The sequence below is a fragment of the Corvus cornix genome, chromosome 4, assembly GCF_000738735.6.
Source record: "Corvus cornix cornix isolate S_Up_H32 chromosome 4, ASM73873v5, whole genome shotgun sequence".
Taxonomy (NCBI): domain Eukaryota; kingdom Metazoa; phylum Chordata; class Aves; order Passeriformes; family Corvidae; genus Corvus; species Corvus cornix.
Window position 1 is genome coordinate 48,895,049 of NC_046334.1, and position 13,178 is coordinate 48,908,226.

Consider the following 13,178-nt stretch of genomic DNA (forward strand, 5'->3'; position numbering starts at 1 on the left):
TGTCCTCTTTTCTTGCCACTAAAGACTGGAAGCTGTGAATGGAATGGAGTCTCATGGCTGAATTAAACCGTGGAAATTTGAGCTTAATTCTTCTTTTTGATTTGGAGTTCTCTTTGAATACTGTAAAACCAGTTTGACTTTTCACAAGAGATCACTTATATGTTGTTCATACTATGGAATTATGACTTGCTACAAGTGAGTCTGGGACGCAGGGTGTGCTTTTAGAAGCACTGCACATGGTATTTGCTCTTTCAGTCAATTGTGTTTGCAGTCTTGCTTTAAAAACATGCTAAACTTTCTGGTACACTGTTGATGGGCAACTCTTGCTGTGGAAAATAAATTACATGCTCATTTAATTGAATTGTATTATGAACACAAGTATGCATATTCTTGCATTTCCTAACCTAGAAATAACTAATTCTTTACTTTATTGCATGGGAATGTAAATGTTGTCTCTGGCTTTCCAAACCAAATAAATAATAACTTGGTTTTAGCCATATAGCAAAGCAGTCCTAGGGCCTAATACTTAAGAGATGTGCCTTTTGGAAAAACTGGCTGAAGATTAACATGTTCTATGACTGGTTTACATAGAGGAGTACAGGGCTTTTGCCTGCTGGGTTTGACATGTATGTGCAGAAAAATTTGTTCTTTTCCTGGCTTTAAAGGGGGGTACGAGCTCCTCTAGTGGGGAAGAGTCTTTGTTGAATCTTAGCTTTCCTTCTGTTTCATTTTACACTGTCTGTTTTTTCTATCTCTGCAGCTAGTTTGTTATTCACATTCCCAGACACATTCTTTCCTTTTGACTTCAGTAGTTTTTGTCTTCATTTCTTAGGTTTCTCATCAAATTCTCCTTCACCATCAGGAGCTAGTCAGACTTCTTGGGATTTACACTTTCATTTTTTCGAGAGATTCTTAATTTGAGCAGATTTTTGTAGGGAGACCAAAGGACTGCGCTAAAAAGAGCAATTTTCTTCTTTGAAGTACATGAGGGTTGCACATAAGGAAGAGAAGATTTCCCCCAAGAGATCTTTAGGTTTTAAGAAAGGCAAAACTTTGGTGTTGGGAAAAAAGCTGAATTTTCTTAGCTGCAGCTCCCATTTTCTCATTGTGCCCATACACAACAAAAACAAAACAAAACAAAAAGTGCAGCATAAACCTGACACAGAGGAAGATTTCTTCTAACTGCTGATTTGGCTAAGTCATAATTCCTCAGAAACATTTTTACTAATACATAGCTTTATTAGTCCTACTAATTCCTAATTAAGAATCCTTGGATTTATTTTTAATTAGAAATGAATTTTAATCAGTTGAAATTTATCTGTGACTCACAGAAGTTTTCGTTCATCACAGATGACTTCATTTCTTCATACATTAACTTTTTTCTTAAAATTGGGTTTAAACGAAGCTTAAAAATATCACAGGTTCATGTACTTCAGCTTTGAATTTTAAAATGCTTTACCTAGTAGTTTCTGGAACAGAAGGGTTTATAATGCTAGGGAAACAGGAGATCTAGGTAGAAAGGAACGTATTTCTTCTTTTCCTGTTATTTGGCATTTCTGATCTGTTGCTCTTCTACTAACATTTCGGCTTTAAGAAGATATTTCCATGTCAAAAAGATGGGTTTAGAAATGCATATAGATATACTTTTCTTACCATATGGCTTTCTGTGAGAAGGTTAATGTTTTACTGGCAAAGTCATTGGTCTTCACTAGTTTCTTGCACTTCAGCAGAATGCAGAATGAGGGATGGTTAAGTATACCACTGGGCACTGAAGAAAGCTTAGGTGTCCTGACATCTCCGTTGACTGATTTCTTTGGAAATGGGTATGAGGGCTGTATATCTGCCATGTTTATGTATTGGTTTTGTTGTTGGCTTTTTTTCTATAAAATGTGAAAATTGCAGAAGAGGTGAAAATATTTCATATGTTGATAGCTATGAATGCTACTAGATATGTCACTAACTGCTGAATGTTAATCTATAATGGATTTTATCATTCATTTAGGTCAAATACATATTTTCTGACAAAACGGGTACCCTGACATGCAACGTCATGCAATTTAAGAAGTGTACTGTAGCAGGAATTGCATATGGGTAGGTATTTTTACATGCTGCTTCATCTGTGTGCCTCTGCCTGTCCATATGTACCCATGCATTAATACTGCAGTTAAAATAAACTTACACCTGGCAATATCTATAGCTCAGTCAGCTTTTTGTGACTATAAGATGTTACTTACAAGAGACAGGATCATTTCTGTCAAGACATCTCTTTTTGCAAAGAGGAACAGAAATTGAGAATACCACAGGCTTTCTGCTGTAAGGCAACTTCAAAATGCATGTTTTTGCCATTGTTTACCCTGCTTAATGTTGTTACAAAATAAAAGCCTGAGGGAGACTTGCAAAAACTTGGTTTGTTATAGTTTATGAAGTCTCAATAGCAACACCATATTTTTGTAATTTTCATTGCAATCTAGGCGCTCGCAAAATAGTTGCAAAAAGGGGGTTTTTTTGGTAATTTGGTTTGATTAGCTAGCTACTTTTTTTAATACATGATCCAATTTTTTAGCATTTGTGATTCTTTCTCCTCTCCCTGTTCTATTTTTCCCTTGCTTCTTATGCAGCCATTGCCCTGAGCCTGAGGATTATAGTGTTCCTTCAGATGATTGGTAAGCTCTAAAGATCATTTAGCTTCTGCTGTTTCTTGAAGATTCAGGTTTAAAAACACTGAGCAATGTATTTAAAAATTGAGCTAAATGTGAGATAGTTTACTACTCAGAAATTATTTCAGCATTGAATTCATGCAGACTGACCATCTTACACAAATTTATGCCATCCAAATTCTATGGCATTAGGTTGCGTACTCAGGAATAGAATCTCTGATAGGGTCCCTGAAATAAAGTGCAGTCATTCTACTGACAGTCCTGGTGCAATTCAAAATTACTTATTGGAGAGGAAGTTTTGTCTTTTGTTACATATTTGGTACTATGGTAACTTCAATCACGCTGTTCTACTGTTAGTCAGTAATACGTTAGTAATAATCAATGATGTGCTTAGAAAAAAAATCCATATTTGAGAGTGAAAAATATGTAATGTTATTGTTGCTATTTTACTTCCTACAGATAATTTTAGAATACTAGCACTACATAGTTCTTAAATGGAACTGAGATTAGAGCAGCCAAATACACTTGGGATTGACATTGATATCTTGCCGGGGCATCAGGAAAGATAAAGTCCTGACTTCCTTTCTGCTCTTATCTACATGATGCCTTGTACTTCTTCATTATACTTTCTTAAACTAAGTATTTGCAATACCATTCAAAGTAAGCTCAGGTACATCAGAGAAAAAAAACGTCATTTACAGCCTTTAAATTATCACTGTTTTATTTGTTGAAAGTAGCAACAAGGCAATGTCATACAGAATTGCAATGTGTTGTCACCTTTTGTTGAAAACATTTGAAGGAAAAAAAAGTCTTTTCTAAATTAGAATTAGTAAGTTTAGATAGAAAAAACCCCTCAAATCCTGAAAAATTCCTCTCACAACACATAAAATGTAGTACACATGCACACCCCAAAATCTTACCTGATCTGAATGTCATCATTTGATGCAGAAGGAAAATGTTTCTTAAAGATGCATAAGTGTGCTTAACTGCATACAAGTGGTTTCATTAAAACAATGAAGTGCTTCCATGAAGTTAAACATCCTTGCTTATAAGCTATTAAGTAAAAAGACTAGTTTTGACTAGCACACATAAAAATCTTTTTGAGCGCATCTGAAATGGATAAACCGATGTCCAGAAGAACAAACCCAAACCTTTTATAGGCAAAGAATATATTAGAAATACTTATAAAATACAATGCTTGAAATTTCTTGGTGTGGAAATCTGTTGCAATTAATAAAATCTGTTTGTGACAGTAACATTTCTAGCCCTAACATGACTAATATACTAAATCCCAAATCTTTTATATCTTTTTTTTTATTATTATTATTAGAAAGAATTGTTTTCCACTTTGTTACAACATATACCTGCAAATAGTTTTCCTTATTTTAGCACTGAGAATCTGGAAAATTTACATCAGAAAGCTTTAAGCAAGCAAATCTTAAAGCTTAGACTCTAAACAAATATATTAAGTCTGAAGATGTTATTATTTGGCACTTCAAGATCTATTTGCTTTGCATTTAAAAAAAGTCTTCATGAAGGAGAATGCTTCAAATTTTTCACTTCAATTATAGTTAGAAAAAGTAGTCCTTGCATGGCTGTACAGAGGAGGTTCTGCATTTTATATCCCTCCACAGCAGTTATTGCAGGACTAAAACAGATCACTTTTGGTTTTCATAGAGAATCCTTAGACTGCCTTTGATGTATATGGCTTATTCTTCAATTTAAATCACCAAACATATTTATTCTTTTGTAAGATTATGTAATCCAAAGCAAGACCCAAAGTAAATGGAAAAAAAAAATTTCCTTCAGCTGGATTCACCTTTCAGTATTGTTTTGTTTCACTCAAATTCAAAGTCATCTAGATATATTCAGCTGTAGTATTAAGAGTGTAGCTGTAGACAGCTGCAGTAACAAATCTTCTAAGAAGTATCTACATTTTTGAGTTCTCACATTCAGCCAGAATATTTGTGCAATTCGGGAGATGTTAGTGTATGACTTTATTTGTCCAGAACCATCTCTTTCTTGCATTTCTTAATTCTATACTTCACCATTGTTGCTGTGTCTTCTTTATCTTTCAATTTAATATGTTCCTTTTTGATCATAAGTAATAGAAAGCAAACCCTCTACATGCAGACTTCTCTCATGTCTGAACTCATTTGTTTACCTCTTTCAGATAACAGACTTGCTTTTCTGCAAACATTTAGAAACCTATCCCAAAACTGCTAATTTCTTGTTGAAATGTGATCTCTTTAGGCATTTTTTTTTTATGTCCCTTCTGTAATCTCATTCTAGAGATCAGAAGAAAAGAAGCCTCAGTCTTACATTGTGGATATATTTTTACTTCATCCTTCATTACCTGAATTCAGCAGAGAGACTTTGCTGGATTTAAGTGTATTTATATAAACCAAGGTTTCTTTAAATTAAACAAACTTTGGAAATGTGAAAGGAGTACCTTTTCAATTCTTTTTCTCACAGTACATGATCGCAGCCTTTATTGTAGCAGCTACAGCCCAAAACTTGTGTTCGGATGATTTGTATATAAACTGTTAAAATCATGCTAAGAATGATCTCTTTTTTACTTAATTATTTCTAGGCAAGGCCCACAAAATGGAGAAGAAAAAACATTTAGTGATGTATCATTACTGGAGAATCTTCAAAACAACCATGTAAGTTATATAGAAACAATTACCATTGTTTCGTGAGATGAAACCATTGCTTCCAGTAATTCAAAAGATTATGTCCTTTGAGGGGAAAATAAATAAATAGTGTATTTATACAAAATCAGCATGACCTCATTAAAACTTTCATAATTGTTGCTGATACATGTTAATTACATCCAACCCTTTTTTTCCTCCTTTTTCATTTTGATGCTATGGTTCAGATGTTACAAGTTTGAAGTAGTCTCATGTTCTTCATTCTCTGGGTGTTTTACTGGTACTCCTGTGGTTCAGATGATGTCATGACATCCATTAAAGCTTTTAGGATAAGCAAAGTTATTTTACATCCTGACATGACTTACCTGGGCTGGGACAGGAGTCAGGAGTTAACCGTATGCAGTGGGTTTGTGTGCATGCTTCCATGAGGTTAGATCTTCAGTTCAGATGAAGAAATGAAAAAGGCATTTTGGAGGCTGTTACTTGTACCAAAGAGACAATACATTTCTCAGGAAATGAACAAGTTATTTTATGATCTGTTTAAGAATCAGTACAATCATTACAACCTTCTGTCTTTTGTTTGTACAACAGATGTTTTTACCTAGTCATAACCAACACCTACTTTAAACAGTGTAACTATTTGTTCTCTTTTTGAAGAGTGTAAGTAAATTGCTCTTTTCTTAAATTTTGTCTTCCCAGCAGACTAGTTCCAGTTTAACTAAGAGACAGTGAAGCATCTTTTTCTTACAAATGGGGCAGTCTTTAATGGTAGACATCTGAGAGCCATTCTCAAATGTATCTAAAGCAGAGGGGACTCTTACACTTACCTGCACAGGCCATTTATATTTACAGTGCTGGTAACAGGGAGAGTAGCATAGTTTGAAAGAGGCATCAACTATTACTGCTGTTGTCGAAGTGTCCTTGGCGTGCAAGTGTTGAACCTTCACAGTTTTCTGGTAGATACATAGTGTTAAGTATATATATATAATATGAGCCTGCAAGCTATAAAAATGTGTTTGTATGCATGCTAAAAATTGAGATACACATTCAAAGAGAGGTTTCACCACTGTATTTTAAATGTCTTCTGAAGTGCTTTGGAAAAGAATTTGTAATTCAACCTGTTGAGGTAACTGAGCCACTTCTGAATACATCTTAGAGGATTTGGGGGCCCTCAGTGGAAGAGAACAGGAACCTCTCCCATTAGTGTTTCTGCACTACAGAATTAAATTAGGTCTTCAAAGATTATTGTATTTTATAGAGCAATTGTAATGTTAGTCTACTACAAATCTGAAATACTATAAATATGCTACAAGTAACCCTCAGCTGAGGTGGCAGCTGCTTTGAGCTCACTTACAGGGAATGCTGGGGTTTCTTTTAAACAACCATTCAGGAGTCAGTTCATTCATTTTGCAAATGCCAGCTGTAGTAATAAGGTTCTTAGCCTGATATATTCATTTAAATGTCCTCTTGAAAAGCAGTATGATCTTGCAACATTTTCTATGTGATTTTTGCTGTTAGATGTTAGATGTGTGCTGCATCTTTGTAAAGATTCTTAAAAAGCATTGTCAAATACAGTATTAGAAAAAAGTAAAAGAGATTATTTTTTAATAAAAAAGACAACATCCAAAGAGACTTCTGTGAATAAAGTAAAATTTTTTCAATACATTATTCATACTTACCTTCTCTAAAAAATGATTATTTGAAATGTTATATGGTTATCTAATTTTGATTGTTACAATAGCAGATGCCACTAAATTCTATTTATATAACCGGTATTTAAGTACAGCAGAAAGAAGTTACCCTGCATGCTGATTAGTGTATAGGTGGTTTTTAAAGAAAAGAGGAACAATCTGTCATTAAATTTTTGTGGGCTATTATTTGTCTGTATCTATTATTACATTTTGGTTATTTATTGCTTAAATGATTCATCACACTCTGACATCCTTTTTTTCTTAGCCAACTGCACCTATAATATGTGAGTTCTTGACGATGATGGCAGTGTGTCATACAGCAGTTCCAGAAAGAGAAGGTGATAAAATTATATATCAAGCAGCATCTCCAGGTAAGACTCAGATAACTCAGTGAACATATTCTATCAACTCAACAAGCAAATTTTATTCGGTTCATTGTTTTTGAAATAACTTCCAAAATTTAAAAAAAAATCTATAAACCCTATACCTCAAAAAAGAGTTGGTATCAACTAAAATCAATTTTGTAAAAAAGGATTTAGACTTTTTAAATTTTCTTTAGAAAATACATCTGAATGTCCTGTGGATTATGTAAGGGCAAATAATCAGTAACCATACAGCACTACTAAGGTGTTGTCAGACTGCTGTGGAATTCTAAAGGAACTGCTCAGAAGTAAATAAAAATCAATCAGGAGACAAATTGATGTTCTTGCTTATGAACCTATTCTGTACTTGGTAACCATTATACTGATTTAGAACAGAGACTGTAATCAAAACAGAAATGTTTTTAATAGGATAGAAATTGTGTTAAATTCTGTTAGAGATTGACAAAATATTATAATGCAAAAGGTCTGTTTCAAGCTTATTGTGGTTCATAGACAATTTTCGAATTCAGCAAATGATGAAGCAAGGCAGAATGATTTAAAATATGTTCAGCTCTGCTGAGCTAATGTGTTACAAGTTATGATGGTAAAAATTACCCAAGGTGGAGAGGTTCTTCCCTGACTGCCCCGGCTTCTAGGTGCCTACCTCTCTGAATCCTGTCCTTCAACAGCTGAGAGACAAGGGCAGAGGTAGGGCCATAAATAAAGTTAACTAAGTCATGGCAGTGTTTTACTGGGCATTGCAAGCAAATTCCATTCTGACGTCCTGGAGCCACTTGGAGAGAACTGATGACTTTTGGAGATGTGGTTGCTGGTTTCCTGAATGTAGACAATGAAGAAACCTATTATTTACAGGAATGACTTCTAACTCTTCTTGTACAAACCAGAACTTAAACCAAAAGCAATGTGCTTTGTCCAGTGCCCTACTGAGGAAGGTGCTAACCTAGGTGCTTCGCAGAGGGTGCTCGCATTGCTGAGCTGAGAGTGTTCCTTTCAGGGCTTATTTTCTCTGAACTGTAAACTCATTTCATCAGTTTTAACAGGAGAACAAAGAGTTCTTTCCAGCACCACATCTAATCTTAAAATCCATAAAGGAAAAAAGGAAATGAGAAGTAGAAAAGCCTGGACTGTGTTGATTAAATCATGGGGTAAACTAACCGTTTTCTGGTACATTTGTAAAATAACTATTTAACTTGCTGCAGATGAAGGAGCATTGGTCAGAGCAGCCAGGCATCTTCGTTTTGTATTCACTGGAAGGACACCTGACTCAGTAATCATTGAGTCTGTAAGTACATTGGAGTAACATTATAATTTACTGTATTTGCTTCGCATTATGGTACATTTGTATTGACATGTTTGGTTCGGTTTGGTTCTTTTGCTTGAGATTTTTCTTTTAATTCTTACTCTTTTTTTATTTATTCTTTTTTTATTCTTCAGCTGGGACAGGAAGAGAGATATGAACTGCTAAATGTCCTGGAATTTACAAGGTAACTTTTTACATGGTGTCTTTTTGTGGAAATACTTAGAAATTTCTCTCATGAATAAAAATATTTGCCTTTTTTATATTTTTACAGACAAAGTATGCAGGTTGTGTAGCTTTCGTCTGTGTAATATGTAAACACACTATATACAAAGCAGAGTACATGATTAAAATTAAAATTACACCTGGTTTATTGTAAAAAAATTTTGGAGGTTTTTTTTTTTTCTTGTTGTCTACATTGTGACTAATATTTTTCACTTTTGCCTTTGCTCAAAGATTAAGAAAACCTTTGATCTCAAAACTTTAAAAAAATCTGTGAAAAGTAATATAGGAAAGTACTCAAACTTCTAAACGTATTTCTGAAAGCCCTGGCACCATATGATTTATTAAAAAGCGAGTGTATTTATCATGACTGATAAAATTAAATTTTGCATTTGACCTTAAATACATTTGTATAACTATGGCTTGTTTAAATACTCTAGACTGAAACTCATTATGTTCTGAGCAGCATCACTACAGCATTGACCAGTTGGTTTACTTGGAATATGAGTTTATCACGTATTTTGCTTTCAGTAAAAATTTTGTGTTAAAGTTCTTGGAGTTACAAATGTACCCATAAGAAATATGAATGCAGTTTCAATTCTTATGTAGAGCTGTTTATATTTTATCGGTGTTTGCTGTCTGTGTTATAAATGTGTAGGTCCATTGCTTACTTTGGCAAAGGGTAAGGAAGGGATTTGCATGTAGAGGAAGTTCCTTTTTTTCTTAAAATGATTACTCCTAATTGTGCCTGTGGAAAGTGATTGTTGTTTTCCTTCCTGTCCTATTATATTTCCCTTGAGCTTAGCTAAAGAACCAAAAAAATGAAAAAATAAAACAATCCAGTGCAATACTGGAGAGACAAACTGAAGATGTATGAGTTGGGTGAAATCAGAGTAGTTGCCTCTAGTTATAGTAATAGCAATAATAATATGAAACGTAATGAAAGATGCAACAGAAAGTAGTTTTTATGGTTATGAATGTCTTTTAGTGTCTGTTTGCAATTAATATTCTTTTTATATAATGTAGAGGACATACGTGAATTTTTTAGATTTATGTCATGGTTTCATTTTTTTTTGCAGGCATTGCTTGCATTTTCTTTTCTTGAAAGTTAGCAACTATGTACTGCAAAGTGCATTGCTATTAATTTGACTTCTGTGGAAGTTCATACTTCGTTTCTGGAGTAACAGTGAAGGATTGTTACTTTGTTTCTGGTTTTCAGCTTTGTCTTGATTTCACAGATTTTTTTTTTTTAAATTTCTGTGTCAGTCTAAAATTGTAATTTAAACAGTGATACTTTGTGGAGATGGGAGAATTGCTTATAAATCTCAATCTTCGGAGGTTTTTTGGTGGATACTGATCACAGAACTTTATTAAGTATTCAGTTTTTATAGACTTTTTTTTCTTATTCTGCAATATTTAGCTGTGCTTTGAATTGACTTGTTGGAAGCACTAGAGGTCACCCGTGTTCCACAGCAAGAGAAATTTTGGCTCCAAAACAACACCATTTGCATGGGTAGGAGCCTGTCGCTTCCGAGAAGTAATCTGTTTTGAATAAACTGTTAAGAGTTTGCAGGTGTTCCAAGTTTTTCCCAGAAAAAATGCAAATTAATTCATTGCCGCTTTCCAGTACAGGCTAGATTACTACTCTTCTGCAAGTAGAGTGCAACAGTGTCAACATTTGATAGGATAGTCTTCCGGAGAAGCACATTACAGAAGTAAAACTTGTAGGAGTACCTGGTAGGCTTGCCACTTCTGGTATTCTGTTTTTTCCGTGATTACACTTGTGCCTGTGAAAAGAGAAGTAGACTTATGGAACATAGTAATTATACTTTGTTCATAGCAAGGAAGTAGTTGTCAATCTAATTGGCAGGTGAGCATACTGAAAGCATGCTGAAAATACTATACTGATAATTCTTAAAATTAGCAAATAGTGTTTTAAAAACTTGTGCTGAGTTTATGTTGCCTCCAGTAGATAGTCTGCTCAGATGCCACAACTGCTTATGGTACCTTTAGTTCTAGAAAGTAAAGAGTTGTTCAGATTCTCTGCTGTTCAGGGCTTCCTGTACTGTTAGGGAAGGAATTGTGCAGTGTTGTTGTGCCTGTTCTTGTATTCTGTCACCTAGTGCTGTAACAAATAGAAAAACTGCAGCTGTCTCTTGGCAGCCCAAACCAACTCCTAGGGTAAGTGTTTGCAGGGCAGGGAATAGCAAGGCGCTGTGTCAAAGATGCAGAAGCGTAGAACGTCTTATGTTTGACTATGTGCACTGTCTTTTCACCTGGGCTAGTTGTGAAAATGAGTAAGATTTTGAGTTTGTGATTCCTTGTGTCATTACGTATAAGCAACATCCACTATCAGTGCACAAATTGCACGTTGGTCCTTGAATCAACATGTCATTGCTAGCTGTGCTACTGAATGAGGTTTTGATTTGTATCTGCTTGTTTTCCTAGAGGAATAAATTGCATTTTTAGCACCAGCATTAATTTCACTGGCAAGTATTGAGTACATATGTAGTAATAATATCTCAATATCTGGAGTATGTCGATGTATTGATTTAATGACTGATTTTCATTTATGTCCCTGGGGCATACTTCCATAGCCTAGCAGAAACCATCTGTGATAGTTACAGTTTAAAGCTTCTTGTCTGAATTCCTATATTTTGGATTTACAATGCCAATGTATTTACCTGTAATTCATACCTTGACTAGTCTCTCCTGTGTGATCGCTTTCATGAGTAATCCATGTTGTCTTAGCTGTTGTAGTGGGCAGACAGAAGTCATCCCAGAGCATTTGAGGCCTTACCTCCTCACAATCATTCAAAGAGCTCCAGAATACACTGATTTTGTGACTGAAGACCTGATACTTCTAAAAGTAAAAAAACAGTGACTGGCTGACAGAGGAGGTACCAAAACCTCTGTAGCAGTGTTTGTTTTCTGTGGTTGTTTCATCCTAAATGTCAGATTTTAGAGTTACTGGACCTATGAAGATCTACTTCTGAAAGCTGCAAATCTTGTGACTGAGAGAGGTATTTCTGTCACTTTAAGATGCTTCTGCCTATTTATAATCCCATTGCAACTCCATGGGAATTACCAGGTATTCTGCCTCTTTGTAACAGCCCAAAGGGTTACCCAGCCTGCAGGTACATAGAGATGACAACAGGGTTTGCAGGATTCCATAGCACACAAGGACACGGGGGCGCTTTTTTCTACTTTCTTTTTTTATTACAGATTACTAAAAATTACTGTTAGTAAAGGAATGTATACAAACACACCCTGAGGATGATTTGCGTGGAGCTGGCTCTTGAAGAGGCTCCATGCTGGGTACAAGTAAGTCATTCATGTGGGGCGCAGACAAAAGGGGATGCAGGACACCACTACATTCAGCAGTTGGTAGATGCTGCTAATTCCTGTATTTCCCTTGGGACAGCCAGTAGATGATGGTGTCTTCTTTTCTCCCAGACCAATTTTTATTTTTCCAGATTTTTGTCAATTCCTACATTCTCCTGGTATTTTCTCCCTTTTCCAGACAAAAAGTTCTGGTTATAGTTTCTTGTTTTGGGCAGATTGGTGGTATCTCAGGATGTCTCCAATTTCTAGGCTTGCAGGCATTTTCTCTGTCACTATTTCAGCAAACATCTTCTGTTTTTTCCCATTATAACCAGGTCATCTTTATGGCTGCTCACATCACGTCTACAGTGAAGAAACAGAAAAAAACAGTGGTCTCACACTGACAGTTATTTGTAGTAGTGCAATTTAGTGGCTTACTGTAGTTCACCAGGAAAGGAAATAAAACTGTCACTGCTGTAAAAAGGCTTATAAAACTAAGGAGTCCTTGACAATAACTCTTGGTCATTAGCTTTATTGCAGCTTTACTAAATGTATGTCAGTCAAGATTCAGTATCTGTCTGTCTAGCTAAAGTTTCAGAATGCTATGGGAAAACACTGGTTATTCTTTGATACACCTTCAGTAAAATAATATGATGCTCTATGCAGGACTTCAAGGTTGCAATCTTCTGGTATTGCTCAGTCTTTACCTGGCAAGGGCAAATATATCAAATTATTGTTTATACAACCCTCTAACCTGCTGTAATTCCTCCACAATTTCTGAACTGAACATTCAGGCAAGTGTAATGAATTTGAGTAGGCTATATTGTCTTGGCAGGAATCAATGTGAATCTGCAACTTTCTTTTATTTTAGGCAGCTTAACTGTAGTTTAGATGATCTTAATTTCTCCAGTGTTGTCTAAGTAGATCCCCAACTGGACACTGTCTAAAGT

General features: G+C 35.1%; 1 protein-coding gene across 4 annotated transcripts in view; it reads left to right on the plus strand.

Annotated features, from left to right (window-relative positions):
- Positions 1-13,178, plus strand: part of ATP8A1 (ATPase phospholipid transporting 8A1) — a 108,373-nt gene that overhangs the window by 35,435 nt on the left and 59,760 nt on the right. For 3 of the 4 annotated variants that reach the window (XM_039550881.1, XM_039550880.1, XM_019287249.2), the window contains 6 exons: positions 2,003-2,091; positions 2,619-2,663; positions 5,251-5,323; positions 7,268-7,373; positions 8,585-8,667; positions 8,820-8,869. In XM_039550881.1, coding sequence (XP_039406815.1) covers positions 2,003-2,091; positions 2,619-2,663; positions 5,251-5,323; positions 7,268-7,373; positions 8,585-8,667; positions 8,820-8,869 — 446 coding nt within the window. The remainder of the gene's footprint in view (positions 1-2,002; positions 2,092-2,618; positions 2,664-5,250; positions 5,324-7,267; positions 7,374-8,584; positions 8,668-8,819; positions 8,870-13,178) is intronic. The other variant, XM_039550882.1, reaches the window with a different exon arrangement.